The sequence below is a fragment of the Anser anser genome (assembly GCF_964211835.1).
Source record: "Anser anser genome assembly, chromosome: Z".
NCBI lineage: Eukaryota > Metazoa > Chordata > Aves > Anseriformes > Anatidae > Anser > Anser anser.
This window is the reverse complement of record NC_139723.1, coordinates 34,936,084-34,956,747: the sequence shown is the minus strand read 5'-3', so window position 1 is coordinate 34,956,747 and position 20,664 is coordinate 34,936,084. Positions and strand designations below refer to the sequence as shown.

At 40.5% G+C, this 20,664-nt stretch overlaps 1 protein-coding gene across 2 annotated transcripts in view; it reads right to left on the bottom strand.

Moving 5' to 3' along the window:
• Positions 1–3,561: 3,561 nt before the first annotated feature.
• Positions 3,562–20,664, bottom strand: part of SLC44A1 (solute carrier family 44 member 1) — a 67,614-nt gene continuing 50,511 nt past the window's right edge. Inside the window, exons 11-16 of one of the 2 annotated variants that reach the window (XM_083818949.1) lie at positions 17,792–17,948; positions 17,465–17,548; positions 16,267–16,404; positions 14,204–14,440; positions 12,651–12,731; positions 3,562–10,411 (exon numbers count right to left, since the gene is read on the bottom strand). In XM_083818949.1, coding sequence (XP_083675075.1) covers positions 10,388–10,411; positions 12,651–12,731; positions 14,204–14,440; positions 16,267–16,404; positions 17,465–17,548; positions 17,792–17,948 — 721 coding nt within the window. In that variant the 3' untranslated portion in view covers positions 3,562–10,387. The other variant, XM_083818948.1, reaches the window with a different exon arrangement.

Genomic DNA, 20,664 nt, shown 5'->3' with positions numbered 1-20,664 from the left:
TGAACAACAGTTGCCTCGTGCCCATTGCCTGAAAACTCAATGGCCTCTTTATTAGTCTCGTTGTGTGCTGTTCCTAAAGTGTGTTCAGCTTTTATAGGATGGCTGGGGGCCCTGGCCCATTAACAAAATGCTGTGAACATAAATACCAAGTTAGTGTACAGTTCTGCACCTTTCATTTATTTTTTGCTTCCTTATTATTTCTTTCTGAAGCTTAACAGCTTTTCAAGATGTGCAAATCTGGGAAACTGAGACCTGCACACTTTTGTGCTTTGTGTTTATTAGTGGTGGGGCTTTTTTGAGCAGATGACACTTTGATAAAGCTCTCGAGCTTTCTCTTCTGAGGAAGTATTTTTGAGGTTTCTTGTCCTTGCATTGTCTCACAAAGAATGGATGCAACACCAGAGAGTTTTCAAAAGCAAACTGCGGTGTTCCTTGTATGGAGGCAGCAGGACTTCTGCACTCACAAGAAAAATGCAGTCCTCTGCGGTCCTCCTAACAGGCTTTATGAAACAGGCAGTAAACTCATGCCTTGAAATCCCTTTACCTTCTCTAGAAGTGTTCCAGCGTCAGGTATTTTTCATACTTACCTTCGTCGCATCCCCGTCAGCAGGGAGAGGCAAGCGCAAAGACTGTGGGTGATGAGCCCCAAGTTACAGAGGAGGCACAGCACTGGGACAGCCCAGGCGGATGTCCTGCTTTTACCTGTCCTGCTTTTACCTGTCCTGCTTTTACCTGGAAGTCCCCAGAGCAAAGAACGAAGGATGTGGCAGGCCCTGCGATCTGGAGGGGTGGCCAGACCACCCTCTCCATCTGACATTGCAAACACCTACTCTCTGTTTTTTGCCCAGGGTTTGCATTCCTCCAGGACTTAGTATTTAGAACCAGAATACAACTAAGAGGTGCTGGAAAAATAATTAAAATAAGGGACATCTTATCACTGTTTCTGGGACTGTGGCAGACTCTCACTATTTTTTTATTTTTTCCAGCAGGGCACGGGGTTGAGACTTGTGATTTCTTCTTCAAAGCATTTTAGTGTGAAATGCCTGCTCATCCACCTATTTGTCTCCCACTTGATTACTGTCAGCTCAGGTGGCTAGATAAAACAATTTAGTAGCTTCTGTCATAGGCTTTATTTCTAGCTTTGACTGCTCTAGCAAGGTTCTCATAAAATCTGCCCTTGCACTCCACTCTCTTCCACTTTATTTTTGGTAAACAAGGACTGAGCATTAGATGCAGAGTATGACAGTAGGTGTCAGAAAAACAGCTTCTTTAGGTGCTTTGTGTACAGGAGTGCAAGTTTCATCCATTTCACACATTCATAATTTAAACAGTAATTAGAAATTCTAAATAATATCTCCCTGGGCACTAGCTAGTCTTCATTAAACATCTAGTCTTCATTAAACATCTAAACACCAGCGAATGAAACTGGGTCAGCTCCTTGGCGGCCGCCAGTGGGAGGAAGGAGCTGTGTCAGACTCCAGCAGCAGAGGACCTGCGGGGAGAAGGAGGCTGTTTTGTGGTGTGCTGGGCGGGTCCCCAAGTCCAGGAGAGGCAGGAGACCTGTGCTGTCCACCAAGCAAGGCGAGCGATCCTCCAGCTGTGGTAGGGGAGCAAGGGGCAGGGATCACGAGGTACCTGCCAGGGAGCTGGCCCTGCAGCTAGCTTCTGGGCCTGCAGTGTCTTGGCAGTGAGAAATCCTACTGCTGTACGACAACAACTGCTTTTGCATTCCCAGTCCCTGCTTTTCTTGCCCTCTCCACCCCACCCACATCATGTCCCGTGTTCCCTTCGGTTCTCTGCATTTACTTCTCTCTCCAGTCTCCTCCCTGCAGCCCATCTTTAGCCCCCTCTTTTTTCTTTTTCTTTTTTTTTTTTTTGATTCCTAGGAAGCCAAGAAACTCTCACATTTCAAGAGCTGGAGAAATCAGCGCTGCTCTCCCCAGCAGGGCTTCAGTCTCTCACAAAGTGCTCCTGTTCGGCAGTTCTCACGCAGGCAAACTCAGTGGGAACCAGGTGTGTTTTTCACAGCCTCCTGCCCCGAACATCCCTGCTGACAACAGGCATCTACTGCCTTTGTTTTGCTCCAGGCAACTAAACCCACCTAGCCAAGCTAAGCAGCTTTGTCCTTTAAATAAACCATGAAAAGGGCTCTCAGAGAAAAGGGGGCACACCTTCAGAGGAACCACAGGCACCAAGAGGCGTGCAGACAGGCAGCAGGCAGCAGCGCAAGGCCTGGCTGAGGCCTGCAGGGCCCAGGGATGGCGATTTGGATCACTCCCGTGTACAGGCAACCAACGCAGCTGTTACGACCGAAAATGTCACGTCCCCTTGGTACCGCCTGGAAATGGAGATCCCAGACAAAACAGGGACGCCTGGGTTCACAGCAGGGGACCCCACCGGTGCTGCAGAGGGGCCGTCTGGTCCTTGCCATCCCTGCTGTACTCAGGGATTCGCCACAGCGGCTTCAACATTGAGTCAGCAGTAGAGGTGGCTCCCAGGTAAATTAAACCATTTTATGCAAATGCAGTGCTGAAGTGGTTCGCGGTAAATAATAATACAAGCAGAAAACACTGTTCAGCATGGCACATTTATTAAAAAACCGGCAGTACGAAAGCAGAAATTTGCTGTGCCCATTAGAGGCAGAGGAGAAGGAAACTAGTCTGCAATTGCACATAAATCTGCTAGTAAAATTATACAGGTGCTGTTATTGTTTCTATTCACCACCCGTCCGTAGCTTTCCAACCTCTTTAGAAGAATATTTCTGCAGAAAATATTGGGAGCAGGGGACACGTACAGGACCTTGCAGAAAGAGGAGCTGGCCCCACAGAAGATGCAGCACTGGGATGCACAACTTGCACAGCTCTCATAGTACAGAACAAGACGTCCTTCACCTTTCCCTGCTCTGCAGGGAAATTGTCTCCTAAACTGTCTTTACAGGGCAAAGCATGTTACATTAATTATTGTTAATGTATTATTAACACATTGTTATTAATGTTTTCTGCTACTAGTAGTAGTAATAATCTGAGCCATGTAGCCTTAGCAGTCCTGACAGGCTGGCATCCTGGGTGTGAGCAGGAGTTTTTGCATGTGCGATGGGAAGTGAAGGCTGATCAACCTTCTCTGTGTGGGACTGACCTTTCAAAGGCCTACATTTCAGAGAGGCCGAGGAACCTGGTCATGGGGAGACTACTTGCACAGACCATGTAAAGTAAAAGGGGCACATCCTAATCTCCAGGAGAGAACCTGAGCAGTGGGAGGTTACTGAGAAGAAAGAAAGAAAAAAAAAGAAAAAAAAACCACTACACTTGCTCTGCAAAACCCCATTCTTCCCACCCAGCTCAGCAAAGCACAAGCATCACTTTGCTTTTTGGCACCAGGACAGTGAGGGAGACAAAAAGCTATGCGCAGCACTATTGCAGCTTCTCATCTAAAGGGCAGGCTGGCACAGAGCAAAGCAAAGCTTAAGCAAAGACCTGGATGGACTCTGCTTGCTTTCAGGGCTATAAGATAGCATTCCTAATAGGAAGAGGAGGTCTTAGTACCCCACAGAGACAGGAACTCTTTCTTATTTAACCAAAAACAAACTTTATTTTGATACATTAAAAAATCTATACATTTCTTAGACTAAAATACAGTTTTGCATCAGTATTCTGGCACAATGTCAGTTTACACAGAAAATCTAAGATTAGATCAGCACTGTTAAATTTCCCTTCTCTTCCTGCATTCACAGCTTGCAGTATAAAACATTTCAAGTTCTCAGACAACAATAAACAGTCTCATGTTTACTTTTCCCATTCCAAAAGGAGGTGGCATTCCATTGGAAAAAAAGGAGCACTTGTTAATTCATCTTTACTGAATGTAAATCACTAAACTAGTCCAGGGGTTTGACTGCCCTGTTAGAACTATGAGCGAAAGAGGATGAAAAACTGTGTGTGTGTGTGTGTGTGTGTAAAGCTTTGATGGGCTACGACAACACAAGTATTGTTTGAACTACTGTCAAGCCTCTAGCATCTGTTCAGAAGATTTTCCTGTCTCCTTACTGCAGTTACTGTAACCAGCAACACAATCCACAGTACAAAAATAATTCCCTTCTATAGGTATGGGCTTATACCTTCTTTATTGCTCTGATGAGCTCCAGAGCCTAATAATAATAATAATAATAATAATTAGAAAACAAAGAGCAGGGCACAGGGGATGTTGCCGTGAAATATCTGTGAATGGTTATCTGAAAATGGAATGTGAATTTTCTTAACTACTGTAAAGATCCTGGGAAATATTTTCTACCTCTGAAATTCTGCTCTCCATGGCTCCACCTACCCTCTGGCAGTTGCTCTCTGGACTGTATTGGAAACAAAACAACCTTTTTTGTGTTCTCTTCACTCGCCCCCTTCACACAGACAACCTCGCTGTCTGCTGCGCTATTTTTCTAATGAGAGAGATTCTCCTTTTTCAGTCTGAGCAGGGATGGACCCATCCAATACCAACACATACAGTATTTATTTGAAAGTTACAATTTATGACTTTCACAGGAACTCCAGTCAGTGCCTAACTTCTGCTGGATTTCAGGAGTAATTCAGCTTCATAACCACACTAAATATTTCTGAAATATTCCTTACCTGCCCATATTTCACTCAATCCAGAGGGGAAAGGTGGCACATTTGAGGAATGGTAACCCCCAATGCTACCAGGATGTTCCAACACACACACTCAGATGCCAGAGCTGTCTTTAAAGTCACTGAAATCAAGCTAATTCTGCTGGTTAGCTAGAACTTTTGCTCCAAATTCTTGCAACTTTGATTCCACGGGGAGCCCTACACTTCTACAGAAAAGTACCAAATGCTTCTCAGCATATTCACACATCACATCACTGCTTCAGCGAGACAGGGGAGTAGAATCTGATGGTGTTTGTTAGTTTTCTGATAGTTCTGTTTTAGCTGATTTCTCTCAAATGAATGCCAAGTATTTTAGCCTCCAAATGGGTATTTTTAGATGGATTCATGCTACCTATTATCCCTGGAAATATTTTCATAATCCTAACGTCTCTGAAGAGCTTTGGCTTGGTTGCATCAGCTTGCAAACACTGCAAGATACCCCAACAGTTCCATCCTGGACCAGAAATTCTGCCTTCCATACACAACCCACATCAGAAGAGACAAGTTTTATCTCCTCCCTCATCTCTCTAAATATAAAAGAAAAAATATATCTTGAGAACAGTATTTGCTACAGAGCACAAGAAATACGAAGTTACTAATCTCCATTATCTCTCTTGCAATGTGATGGAAATAACAGCAGAGGTGAAACAGTTGGAAGAGCACTGAAAAATTAAATATTTAGAGTAAACTTCCATCATCCCAACAAACAAGCTGAGTGCAAGAAATGCTTCAGGTAAGTCTGTTGGGTTTTGTGTTGTGAAACAATGGTGTTTTTTGTTTTTTTTTCTCTCCCACAGAGGGGAAGGAGTTTCCTCCTTTGGGAAGGAGTTGTTGGATTTTTTTCCACAAAGATGAAATAGGATTTCTGTAGTGATAATGTGACACGCAAGCTGTTCAAGAAACAATGGACTTGAGCTGTTTAGATTTAGTAAACAGTATCTGCACAGGCAAAGCCATGATTTACAAAACCGGGATGTGCACTGTAAGGTATCTACTTTCAATCTCTAGTGTTTCTTAAAATGACTATGCTATGTTCAATACAGCATGTAATACGCATTCAGAACCAAATGATCACTGGATGATGATGATGAGTATATGTCTGCTACATGCATTTTATTCTGACTCTGTAACATACATTCATAGAATACATCATAACTACCCAGAGCAAACCACTAAAGTGCAGGCCCTGAGGGCACATTAAATATGTTGTCTCCAGCGCTGGCTGCTCAGTTGCCAGAACGCTGATACAGACAGGGCTCATTTCTGCTTTACATCCCCATTTTGTGCTGAAAGAGTAAGAGTCAGCATACCCTGCTCCCTCCCTAAAAGGGAGCACTGTGGAGCAGGCTAATCGCCTACTCTGAAAAAAGCCCTTTCAGAAAGAAGTAACCACCCTGAGAAGGTGCTGTACAGAAACGTGGAAAGTGAGTCTTGGATTAACTACTGGGCAAGTGGACCTGTGCACTGGGTCTGGCTGGGATGGAGATAACTGTCTTCACAGGAGACCGCTCGGGGCTGTGTTTTAGATGCGTGACCAAAACACGCTGGTGCCTTACCCATTGCTGAGCAGTGCTCACACAGGGACAAGGCCTTCTCGTTTCCCCCCCTGCCCTCCCCACAAAGCAGGCAAGAGGCTGGGAGGGGACACAGCCGGGACGGCCGGCCCGAAGAAGCCACGGAAACCTCCCCCGTACCATGTAACGCTGTGCTCAGCAATAAAACTGGAGTGAGGGAGATAGTTTTCCAAAGTAGCCATTGCTCAGAGAGTGGCTGGGCATCGGTCTGCTGGTGGGAGGTGGTGCGTGATGGCCTTTGCATCACTTGGTTGGTGTTGTCTTTCTTCTCTTGATTTTTTGCCTTTAATTTAACGAGCTGTCTTTACCACAACCCACAAGAGTTTTCTTGCTTTTGCCCTTTTGATTCTCTCCCCAGTCCTCCTGGGAGGGAGGGAGCAAGGGACTAAGTAGGGGCTTACCTGCCAGCCAGGGTCAACCCACCACAACATGTACTTGGTTTTCCACTTCAGGTTGTCCCTTCTAGGACACGCTTTCCTAACTCAGAAAGTCCTTGGGTTACCATGCCAAGCTAAGGCCACATATAAAATCCAATCCTGTTTTTGGCAGCTGGGAGCGTGAACGTAAGCTAACGGAAGGCTGAAGATGCAGATCTAAACTGGCCATACCACATGCTTTGTCTAGCTGCGGAGCAGCACCGACATTGTAGAAATGATGGGTTGCACTCCTAATCACAGCAAGCATCGTGACGGAGTGGTATCACACGCACACAAAAAAAAAAAAAAAAAAACATCTCAGAACTTCAGCTCTGCACCTACACCCCCTCCCATTCGGTCCATGTGATATCCTGAATCATTGCCTTGGGAAGGTGAGAAGGCATGTGCTAAGATCGGTGGGACAAGGGGAGCTGACACTTGACCGCTTGGCACTCCTTTGCTGAAAGAGCAATACAGAAATGAGAGCTAAAAGAACAAATATTCTCTAGGGCTGAAAGAAGCAATGACATGTTGCTTAGCTTCCAAAAACAAAAAGGAAGGTAATATAATGTGAAAAAATAAACAATTAAAGGAATGGCATGCTTTTTTCCTTTGAAGCCTAGCTGATCAGAGGCTATGGTCCAGACTGGCTGCAAAAAACAAATGCTGGGAACCAGTAATCATATTGGCTTGGTTTTTAAACCTAGATTGTCCAGCCTGAAGCACCAGTCCTCAAGCACTGTTTGATTCAGTGGACTTTCCAAGGAGATGATTTCTGTATCTCAGCTGCCTCATCTGCTCCTCCTGCAGTGTTATTCCCAGTGCAGCACCACACTAGTTGGTCTAGACTGCTTCCCAAAAAGCAGTCCATATACTGGCCTTGATAACCAGCTGGCAAAAAGAATATTTAATCCATCACAATTGGCAGTCCCCAGCAACTCTACTGCCAACTAGGGATTTACATGTCAAATGTTCTCCGCTACCTCCACTATGGGAGGAAAGCAGAGGCTAAATTTGTCCTGGAAATTGTCTCTTTAGACTCCAGTCTTTTACTTATCTCCTTGCACAAGACCGCACTGGAAGAGGGCAGCTTGTAGTCTGGCTGCAAGTGAACTTCAAAGAACATTCAAAAGCTTTAAAGGGCCACTGGAAAGGCTGCATGTGGATGGAATGCATTTTGGCATGACTGAAAAGCTCTGCATGCCGGATACACACTCAAGAATGGTGCATATGACTTTATTAAGAACTCTGTAGTGATATAGATTTGTCACTTAAACATTACAGCTACCCATAGAAAAGTGTTGCCTGTATCTTTTAAACACCATGTAAATAAAACAAATTTATTTTTAAAACAGGATAAACTGCTATAAAAATGGTGCACAGTCAAGTCATACAAAAATACAAAATTTGTTTCCAATTGCAGTCCTAGTTGTGATTGCAGAGAAAAGCTCCCACTTTGAGTGAGCAGAGAGCACAAACTTGCAGAACTTGTCACGGCAGGTATTTGTTGTCAAAATGAGTAGAATCCAAGGCTTCGATCAAAGCACCTCCAATAATTTCCAAGCAAGACAGAAATTACAGTTTCTCTGGAAGCAACTGCGTATGTGATAAGTCTCTTAGCCTTGGAATCCAGTTTCTAGGACTCATCTCAGCCAGTTTTAAAATTTTTGTTGCTAAAACCCACTGATCTACATGAATATCAGTGTTCAGCGCAACTGCTTCTTCTAGATAGCCTGACCTCTAACTCACATTGAGAGGCCTCGACAGTGCTCCAGTTTGAATCCTAGGTTGAAGTTCTAGTCCAGTTAACATACACATATGCACAGGTGTATAACTTACAATTTCCCTACGTAAGAGAGCCCTCCAGATGTCAGTGGAGTTACTGATATGGTTCAGATAAACAAGTGTCTAATGCTTGCAAGACTGGATAATTCTGTCTCTCTGCCTCCCCCCCAGATAGCATTTCTAAATGTACTTTTATTTTCTTACTTCTCATACAGTTTGGTTTCTGTGATATGAAAACAGTAAATCTTTTTATTAATTGGCTTACTGAAAGAAAACTAAGCAAATCTAAGAATCAAATGACTTACAGAAGCAAAAGTGAAATATTCCACTATTGCTAAAAGGTAAGAGCACTGATTAGTTACACGATACTCTATCTTTTTAAACCCTCAGCAGCAATTTAAAAGTCTGATCCTCTGAAAGGAAGCACAGAGAACTGCTTACTTATTAAACCACAATAATACGAGTTGTGCATTTCCTTACCTAGACATACCCCTCCACTCCATTGTAGAGCTTCTACAGAAGGACTTTTCTCTTTCAAAAGATTTTCTTGAATGGAGTGATCAAACCATTGAGGCATTACTTATTTGTACAGAGCTTATATTTAGTGCAATAAGTTTAAAAATTCTGCTCTGAAATATTAACTTTACATTAACAAAAATAGTTTTCTTAAAAAAATTGTAACAAAAGGAGTATATAGCATTGACAGATCATGAATTCTTAGCAATACACTTCTAAGCATTTACCATTACAATATGCTGAACAATTCAATAGTAGCATTCATATCTGGTGAACTTCCAGACTGAAAATATGCAAATATCTCAGAACCATAATAATCTTTCTTTTTAAAGCAAAAACAAAACAAAAAACACGTTCTCTTATCATTATTTGATGACTTTAGATAACTATCCTGGCAGTTACACTTCCAAAGAAATGTTTCTCTGCCCTTTTCCTGTTATAACCACCTGCTAAAGTACATAGAAATATGGATGAAAAAACGGGCAAGGAATGGTCCCTTCCACATCCCAGACCTCCCTGACATGAAATGAAATGAAACATACAGTACTTTTTTGTACAGTAAGACAGTTCTTTTCCCATCCTCAGCATCTTTATATCTAGTCATGAAATAATCATGAGTATGGCTAAGACTGAGCTTTAATAATCTGTTATTTGAATTGCTCATATGAAGAATCCATACCCTTAAAGGAGCACTGCTGAAGTTTGAAGGAGGCTATTGAACTCAAGGGGAGGATAGGGGAGAACAGGTAAGAGGGTAAGTAAGGTAAAACGGGAAGTAGATTGCATATAAAAATTATTATTCCCCATTTTATAGTTTCTGTTGAATAGGAGATGCAAGGGCTCCCACACACCTGAATACCTGAGGAGTTGGTTATTGTGATATCTGATACTGACAAACAAAACTGTGCCCTACCAGGGCTATGAAATAAAATGACTGCTTACAAACCAGTTAGAACTGAACTAACTCACACTGAAACTGCCTTTTAAAAACCTATATTTAAGACTTGTCTTGATTTGAAGGTTTTCCTCACATGTGGCTGTCCTAAATTTAATGCAAATTTAAACAAATTAAACAAATAAAACACTCAGCAGATTAGCCGTGTCATGGGAAATCTGTCCCTAAACGCAATCATCATTTCAGATTATCTTTACAATACTTCCTCCAGATTGTAAAATATCAAGCAGATAAGAATCAACATTTCCATGACTTCAATGAATAATTTTTAAAAAATGGAACAATGATAAAGCTGCTTGTAAAAGCCACCCGTATGAAAAGAGTACATGTTTCACAAAAATAATTGTTAAAAAAAGTATTAAATCCCTGTTCCTTTTCTCTGATTTTGGCTGTTTATTTTATATATATATATATATATATGTATGTATATATGTATATATATATATTTTGTTTTGGAATGTCAATGGGTTCCAATATGGCTGGCTAGTTTCAAGATGAACTTGCTCCAGAGGCCTAGAAAACAAAGTCATACAGTATAGTCTTAGACAAATGCCAAAGGACAAGGAGAAACTGAGTCAAAGAGGTCACTGGAAACCATAAAGAAAGAAGTGTGAAAAGGTTTTCTTCTTGTGCCTTGACAGTCTCTTTGGAGACAGAAGGTCCAAAATGTTTCCTCATCTCTGCTATTAATACCTATCTAAAATAGAAATGCATTTAGGGCACTTGACTTTTATAGAACTAATTGTCATACCTACAAAATATCCATTTCAATGGAACAGAGGCAAAACAGTAAGGACCTTATTTTTTTTTTGAAGAAAAATTAAGCTAATTTTGAGACACCCAATTTGGCGACTACAGGTGCTACTATTAGAATAGACTTGTTAATGATCTTAATCCAGATGAATCTGAAACCTTTAACAATGCCTTTGGGCAAAGCATTATAAATTTCACAGAAGCAGTAATTGCTACTACCTATGCTGTGTGCAGCCCTTGTCAGTAAGCGAGGCCCTAATACTTCAGAACCTATTCAGCTGGAGTTTAACACCCCAAAATGGAAGACTTCTTGAGAAAACAAGGCCCAGTCAGTTCCAAACAAGACTATCAAATGAGCAGCAGAACTGGGAGTAATTCAGCACAGGACACTCAGGCTGAGTCCCAAGTGCTCAGCATCTTCCCCAGCAGTCCTAGGAGGACTTCTTGTCATTGCCAGACTCAAGTGCCTAGAGTCAAGTTTCTAAAAGAACAAAAAGATGCTTGACTTGCAAGTACTTGGTTTGTCTTTTTACAAGGGGGTGATTATAGGTTTTAGTATCCATGCTTTAGTTACTCAAGTACAAGTCTGACTAGTGGTCTACGCTAGCACCGAGGAGAACATAAGTAGAAAACCACTTAATGTAAACCAGTATTTTGAATTAAGAGATTAACATAAAATTTTGGATGGAGATTTTTTGTGCATATGACTAGAGGGTTTGCAAACCCAATTTTCAACCATTTTAATGGTAGCTTTATTTTTATAGTGTTTAGGCCACTCTGAAAATCCCAACGTAAGTGTCTGTTTGAACAGCTAGAATTACTCCCTGAAGAAAACATTAAATGAGCACAAAATTAGTTTTTTAAATGTATAAACACAGCAGCATTTAGGCATAAGCAAATCTAGAAACTGCTATGCTATAATGAAATAGCAAAACACACAAAGCTACACATCTATCAGTTCTACAGCAGGAACTCATTCCAGCCACGTCAAAAAGTGCTCATGCAACATGGCTTCACATACATCATTTAAAAAATTCTTACTGTTATCATACACTTATTTGGATTCCGTTACATTAACAAAATGTACACTTGTTAAGGAACTGAGTCAGGCCCCAAATATTCTGAGAAAGTAACGATGGAAGAAGACTGTAACTCACAAAGTCATATTGCATGATGACAAGTCATACTTTGCCCAGCCTGGCTCTCCATCATATGCTCTCAGTTCTCCACTTTCCAAACCCATCACCTATCTGTTACTCGTACCATGTAAGGCTGTTCCTTATTCCAGACTACTCAGACATGCAATGCCTTCCTAACAGGCACATCATAAGTAAGACAGGCTGCAGAAGCATAAATGATGCATTGTTCACTGTCTGCATATTTGACAGTGTGAGATGGAAAGAGCACACAAGAGACAAGCAACATAAGTAGTTGGCAATAAAACAAACAACTGGGAGAAATGTCATTTGAGCAGGTTGAAAGGAATCACTGTATACAATCCCTTGGCACTGTATAAAATAATTTGGTGAGAGCTTTAAATGCCTGGTCCTACTTTGCAACAATGGATGTGCTCAGTAGTATTCTTCAGGCTCTTACAGTGTATGTAAGATAAACAAAAATTGTTTAATTCCGGACTGAAAAGAGGATTGAAGTCAGAATAGTGTAATGAATTCCATCATCATCTTATTTTGAGAGTACTCAGCAGTTGGGACTGTTTGTATACCACATAGCATGCACTACTAATCCTGATGAAATGATACTGCATTTGTTTCATATGACACAGTTCCTTTCATCTTACTTTTACAGGAGATGGTCTCAGCTGTGACAAAAACTCTGCCATCCAGGTGATAGGCAAGCTCACAAACAGAAAAAGCAGAACATCTTGAGTGATACAGAGAACAAAAACTTCTCCTGAAGAAGTGCAGTCAGTAAAGACAAAGAGGGAGAAGAAGTAAAAGTGAAACTCTTGGAGGATCGCCACCTCCTCATCTGCACCTACCATTGGTTTTAGCTCTCTGCCCTCAGCTCCACCTCCCCGGCCAGCTTCCTTCATAGATTTCCTACTATTCTCCACAAACTCCTGAAAAACAGCAATAATGTGAAAAGTACTTTCTTAGGGCAGGCTCCAAGCATCTAATCCATATACAAAACTTCAGAGATTTAACTGCTCAAAATGTCTGAAACTTGCTTCTTCCACTCCTCTTGTTCAAACTTGCCCATGATACATCAAAAGAGCCTGCCAGATAGCCACAAGGGTCTCCATCATCTAATTCTGAATAACTAGAAGCCAGACAGGTATCTGTCATTGTGTGCTGTTGTAAGTTACATATTGACCACTAAGCTCTCCTTTATCGGGAAGGAATGTAGAAGGGTGACTGTCACAAAAACAGAGACACCAGTTATTACACCCTATCCTGTGAACTGTGTGTAATGTTAGAACCATTAAATGGAACTTGAAGATAATTACTTGCAAGGTCTTGCTGATCTCCCTGAATGCAAATTCTTCAATTTTTCCCCAGTCAAAATTACCTATTCAAAGACTAACAAAGGTAATAATTCCCCTTTCAATCTTTTCTTTTCTCTTAAAGGTAAGAGGCATTTTGGAACAAATATCAGTATACTTTAGCTGCTAACGTTTTGTGATACCTGCTGTTGATTAAAGAAAACTGCAAGGCTTCTATGATTTACTTCTGAGACAACATTTTGCTAAAAAGCAAGTCAACAGCTAGCATTTTCATTATATACTCTAGATTCTGTAGTGTTTTACCAAAACATAAAGTTAAATTCTTGGCACACTTTTCCAACAAGTATTCAAAAAAAAAAGGAAGGAAAAATTCGCTAAGAAGTCACAAGACTCTTTCACGAGCCCACACCTGGGGGTGCATTTTACAGGGACATATTCTGTGGTTGCCACTTAAAATGGAAAAACATTATCAAGAAATGACCGTCAGTAACAAACTGAATGGTCAGAGGAACACAATTTTTACATCTTGGTGTACAGTTAGAGTGAACTGGTAATAAGATGGAACAAACAAATTAAAAATAAATTGTGCACAGGGCCTTGACATAGTATCAAGGTTCAAGCACAGAATGAAAAACCTGTTGCTTTTGTGCATGAGAGACTGAGAAGCAATTTCTGATTGCTTCTTCAACATAGTCACTAGCTCTGTGTGGGGTGGAATATTCTGACATTTGTTCTCTTCCACATCTCAGGAGAGGTCCTTTTCAGGAAAGAACAAGACGCAAACCTTTACCCATTGTTTTCTTCCTTCTGTTCTGCGCTGCATCCTTCACAAGAAATGACACCCAGGAGTATGACTCTGTATGAGGAATGCTCATTGAGCTGTCAGCAAGTAGAAGTCAATAGCAGTGGGGATGCATCACTAATCTAATGCTTACCACACCACTCTTGGCTGATCAAGTCATGAGTAAGACAGCGTGGTAATCCCAATTTTGAAAATAAATAAATTTTATACTCAGCTAGTGCATTCACCCCACTCTCAATAAATTGATCCTATGGAACCATATTCTTAGAGTGCAATGGAAACTCACCATGAGAACTTTATCCATGTAGAATTCCCTCCCAGGGCTTCCATCATTGTATTTTGTATCGATGGCAAAACATAAGAAAAGGACATCAACGACCATTTCGTAAATGGAAAGGAAGCAGTGAGCAACCAGGAACGCAAAGAGGCAGACAATGATGAGAGGCAACACCCAGACAGTGTAATCTCGTTGGTAATTCAGCAACATAATCCCAGCCAAACCTGTACTGCAGACGATCAGGACCTGAAGAAGAAAACATACAAATAAGAGAATTCTAACGACAGAAGCCTTCTGATTGTTTGTTTCAACCTATGTGCTCCTTGCTCTACCAATCCTAAAATTAGGGGTTGCAGATGCCAGTGCTAATGACATCTTTACAGCCTTGATTCCTCACATCCCTGAGTAGGAAAGATGCTTTATCTGTTGGTCCAGCAAGTGCAAGTCAGAATAGTTTCAAATCCATCTGTCAACACAAACGGTATTTTTCAGAGACAATTATATCTTGCTGTCACAGTTCACAATGTTACAGAATACTCCTAAAAAAATAACTTTACCCTGTCAATTATAAAACATAAAAAAATAGAACCAGATATTACCAAACAATTAATGTGCAATTGCATTTGGTTTTGGTTTATTTGTTTTGGGAGGGTGGGACTTGGGGGACATGGGTTTCATTTTGCTGGAGGAAACAATTCAGCCAAAACATCTTTCAAGCTTGTCTTATCATTGTCTTGTCTCCATATAAGGAAAGTATATCAGAATTAGAAACGGTCAGAGTAGATTAGATTATAGGTCAGACTAGAAATGAATAAAATAAGAGATTATTGTAATTCAGGTAAGGCACATCATATCTGTTTTCATTGAACTACACTATGTGTGAGGCCCTAACAGATATTTCACTGAGTACCAGTTTGGTCTTTAGGGATAACAAAACAAAAAAACAGTTGTAGCCACTCAACATTTTGAACATTTCTAAACCTTTTATTATGAACTGCAGAGAAACATCAAATTGTAAAATAGGTCAGCTTTACTGTATTATGAAAACACTGGCTTAGATTGTAGAGAAGATACGCTGGCAGCCTAGCACTGCTTAGATGATACCATTTTTGATATGCTGCACTGTTCATTTTAATGTTTCTGTCACCTGTGCATTTCTCCAATAATTTGAGAGACATCCTTTCAAGGAGATGTTCCCTAACACTTTTCAGATTCCTCCATAAAACTGCATTATGCATTTCATGATCTCTAAAGCATCTGTATCTTCATTATGTACTTACTTCTCCTCACATCTTGTTGATTTAATTACTGGATTAAAAGTTCAGCCCACTGTACTCTGACTAAATAGAATAATGTAATAAGGAGGACAGTTCAGTTCAATTAATGTCCAAATGCTTAAGCACAGGTGATTTAAGTGGATAGGTATTAAGTATTTTAGTAAACAATGGCACAAAATCCTTAAAAGGATAACAATAATTCACTGGATTAAATTTCCATAAAGTAGATCTCTATCATTTCCTGGAGAGACAAAAAGCTGACCACAGCAACTATTCTAGTCTATTTTAATTCTCAGCATAAAAGTAACTTAATCCTCAGAGTAAAAGTAACTTAGTAAATTAAGCTGACAGTTCCTCATTGCAGGCTTCCATACTACCTTCCAGTGCAATTTTAAGAAAAATGGTCATCAATAAACTGTCAAATTTCAATAAAAATCTAGAGAGCTGAATTCACAGGAAATGTCTTCTTTCCTTAAAATTTTAAGTTTTTAACCACAAAACCAATCAAAAACTCAGTAATTCTGGTCACACTTCTCTTGACTCCCTAAAATAAATCCATGCAAAAAGTGTCATCATCCTCAGCCATTCCTTTCTGATGACTTCTGCTTGATCTAAGTGGATCATTTGTTTAACCACCCTCATGCTTCACAGTCCCTTCCTTATAGGATGCAGCTAGATGTGATAAAGTCATGCTCAGAAACAAGAGTTCAAAGGCATTTTGTATCTGGGGGTGCAAGTTGTTGCTAAGGGAAGCTTGCTGCCATGGAAAGCCACAACTGTATACAGCATACGCACCTTTCCTAGAAACAACATAAAATCCCCAACGGTGTTTATGGCAGCCACTCGCAAAGCGTTCTCCACTAGAATAACAAAGGCATCCTTTGCTGAGGTGCAGAAGTTGGTGCTGTTGATAGCTGTGGCTGTGTATGCATTCTGGGGGAAAAAGAAAAAAACAAAGTGAAAATTTGGAATGATCAGATGTTTCAGAGGGAGGTGGGGAGAGGAGTTTAAAGGGGGAAGAGTAGGGAGGGAGGAGTAAGGCAGGCATGGCTTGTGAAAAAGGCACATGTCATATGATGTTAAAGAGTAAAGATTCCCATGAGAGTTGTTGAAACAATCAGTATGTACCAGCTGACAGAAGACTATACGAAATAGAGAATTACCATTCTTTTCCTCCCTTGCTCATGATTTATGCATTAACAAGTTTATTCCAATAAAAACTAATTAAACAGAATTTGCAGTTTCTCTGCAGGAGGTGAGTAGTGGCATCACTACAGCAATTAAATTGTCAGAAAAAATTCTGGAAATATAAGAGTTTGAGAGTCATACAAGTTCACCAAGGTAATTTCTAGATAATTCAATAGACTGCATTCAAAATTATCCAGGACAATTTTCAAGGATTACACTGTTGTTTCCTTATGATTTTATTTTCTCTATTTCTAGGGGGGGGAGGGAGGGTGGAAAACAGTAAAAGGGAGTTAGAGATGATTTAAGAGGTGGAACCACAGGCCAAACGAATGTCTTTGATGAGGTGGCCTGACCAGCCTGTGTGTTGCAACTTGCAGCTCTTCCTCCACTTTGTAGATGACAATGACAATTTGATGTTACATACTGTTTTTCAGTCCTGTGAACATGAAATATTACACCTGGAAAAGGTTCGCTCCCTTGTCACAGAAAACGTATTTTGAAAATCAGATGTAGCTCGGAAGAACAGACGTAAGGGGGATTGCCTCCAACCACTAATCAAATCTGTTGAGATCTCATCTAAAGTTGAGATACAATGTTCTCAAAGATGAATACTGGCTGTTTTTCACCTTTTTTCACCTTTGAACAAAGACTAATGCAATGACTTGCATTTTAATTTCAGTAATGGAAACAAAACTTAAGTACCATCCCTCGGGTCAGTTACAAAGTACAATACATTATGTGTCAGCCTCAGATTACACTCTAGAAATCACATATTTTATCTTTTTTTGAATATTGGAAATCTTACCTGATTTAAGTAGGTCAGGCACTTTTCTAGACACCAAAGGCAGCAGATGCAAGCTTTAAGCATACAGCGAGCACAAGCATTTTCCTAGGAAAGCATAAAATGTGGGAGGCAAAAAGACATACCATGAAAAACAAGAAAACAATATTCCTTTGTGTTTCAGTAACTGATACTCAGTAACTCCAGCAGTTACTCTCAGTTCTGTGGCCTTTGAAAGACCAAATATTCCAAACTGAGACTTCCAAAGACCTCCCTCCAGGTTTAACTAAATTATCTGTAAACACATCAGGCCTTGAGTTTCAGTAAGAAAATGGAATCTGTTTCTCTTACTTTTCCTTTGAGTTGTGTATGGATATACATAAGAATCATTCGTGGTATCTTCACTAATGTGATAATGAAAGACCCCTTTGCTACCGTTCCTAGGTGGTAACAAACAAGGCGATTAACAGATGCCAGGATAGGAGTAAATGGCAGGTTCCTTTTCTCCCTGTTGAAAAGAGAAAAAGAATTAAGTAGAATGATCAATATATATTTAATGTCATCATATAGAATTGCTACAAATTCCTGAAAGGCTAGCGTGCAAAAGGAGTTTCTTATCCTTCTTCTGGCTGTCAGTGTGTATTGTGTATTCCGTATAAAACATGGACAGCCTGTGCAAGTCACAACTTTGGCTCTAATGTAGTAATAGAAATAGGATAAAGAAACAATACACCTTAACGGTAGTCTTACTAGCAGTTGTATGTGTTTCAGTTATTGCCAAATAACAATTTCTTCTACACTATGCTTCATGGTATGAAACTCGAGCCCTTTAAAAGAAAAGAACAACAGCATTTTTCCATCAGCCTGCTGATAACCTTGTCTTCCCCTTCTGTTTAAGGTCTTCATTGAGACATTCTTGAAGAGGATATTACTATTTTAATTTATTATGTAAATTTCTTTTTCCGGATGCTTTGCATTTCTAATTTAGCTATTATATCCTCAAGACAGCAAGTATTAAAGGAACAAGTGTTAACATTCCAAACATAAAATAACTCCCCAGCTTGGGAGAAAATTATTTTCATGCGAATTTCATTCAAAAAAGATCAAGAAATACTCTTCATCACATAAAAATAAACTCCAAGCAACTTAATCATGAGATGCTAATAACTAAAACAGGTTTTCCCTATATTTTCTTCCAACTAACTTTTACTGCTCAGGAGGGGGAAGCCAAATTCTACTCTCCCTTGGGCACAATCACATAAAAAGTTATGGTCTAATCCCTATACCTATACAACCCAAACGCTTTCTCCTTTTCAAGTTAACATAACTGACTGCTGACTCTATAATGCACAATGCTGAGATCTATTATTGCATGAGTTGAAAGGAATCCATCCTACCACAGTGAATCAATATTGAACATACATAAAACATTTTTCCATAGATAATATCATTTAATTTTCTGTGCAAAGCTGCTAATGTCCAAAATAAAGGGGAACTCCAAATTAACGCCCTTTCCTTTTTACTGAGTCCCTTTTCAGGTTAGAAATCTACTTTAAAATGCAAGAAAGAATTACAGTAGGGAGCAATTGATACGTGCTAACTTAAAATTCCCGTTAAGGAATGATAGGTACAGTTAACAGTAAAATCATTCCTTTTCAGGTGATAGAAAATATATAAAAGTACAGATGAAGAATAAGCATTGCTAGGCCATCTGTACCAACGCAAAACTATCCTCTCTACTCTGTACTTTTGCAGTTTTTCACTCGGTCTAGTTTTATTATTCACAAGCGTACATCCCTCTAGCATCTTGTAATAACTTCACAGATGCATTTCACCAGTATACTGGAGGATTTCATCATTAATAAAATAACAGAATTTCTGTCAGCATAGTAAATTAATTCCTCACCTTTGATATATTTTAAGATACTAGGGCAGATAAGGAATCAAATATAATTCAGATAACAGCCTCAATTAAAAAAAAAGACAAATCAATTAAACATTTGTGATCTGAATCATGCACTTGAAAAATATCTGCATCATTATTTAAAACCCTATGTTAAAAAAATCAGACTCTTAAAAGAACATGACAAGAATAGAGCGTGGTTGCTGTATATCCCTAGAAATTTTTATGTATCATATCCTTCATAGAATAATGGAATGGTTTGGGTTGGAAAGGACCTTAAAGAACATCTAATTCCCACCCCCCTGCCGTGGACACCTCCCACCAGACCAGGTTGCCCAAAGCCCCATCCAGCCTGGCCTTGAACACTTCCAGGGATGGGGCATCCACAGCTTCTCTGGGCAACTTGTTCCAGTGCCTTACCACCTGCAGAGTAAGGAATAGCTTCCTTACATCTAATGAAAATCCACCCTCTGCTATGCGGTCTGTCCAGAGCCTTCTCTTCTCCAGGCTGAACATCCCCAATGCCCTCAGCCTGTCTCCATAGGAGAGGTGCTCCAGTCCTCTGAGCATCCTCATGGCCCTCCTCTGGACTTCTTCTAATACGTCCATGTCCTTCTTGTGCTGGGGGCCCCAGAGCAGAACGCAGTGCTCCTGGTGGGGTCTCACGAGAGCAGAGCAGAGGGGGACAATCACCTCCCCAGCCCTGCTGGCCACGCTGCTTTTGATGCAGTCAGGATACGGTTGGCTTTCTGGGCTGCAAGCACACACTGCTGGCTCATGTTGAGTTTCTTGTCAACCACCACCCCCAGGTCCTTCTCCACAGGGCTGCTCCTAATCCTTTCTCCACCCAGCCTCTATTTGTGCTCGGCATTGCCCCAGCTCAGGTGCAGGACCTTGCACTTGCTCTTGTTGAACCTTATGAGGTTCATACAGTCCCACCTCTCAAGCCTTTCCAGGTCCCTCTGGATGGCATGCCTTCCCTCCAGTGTGTTGACTGCACCACACAGCTCGGTGTCATTGGCAAACTTGCTGAAGGTGCATTCAATAGCCTTTTTTTTTTTTTTTTTTTAAATAGGTCTTAAATAGCTAAAGCAAGAACTTAATTTTCACTTATTTAAGGCAAATTTTGAGCAGTCCTAATTTCAGAGAAGTCTGCAAATGCTAGAGACAAGGCCCTAAAGCAGGGACTTATTTATCTGGACAAGTCTGTGATTCTGAAATAAGTCTCTTAACTCTGTAAAGATAAACGCTTGTGCCTGAAATTTGTTAAAAGCATTGTTCAAGTAATAGTATTGCCTTCCTGAACAGCTAGCAGATACAT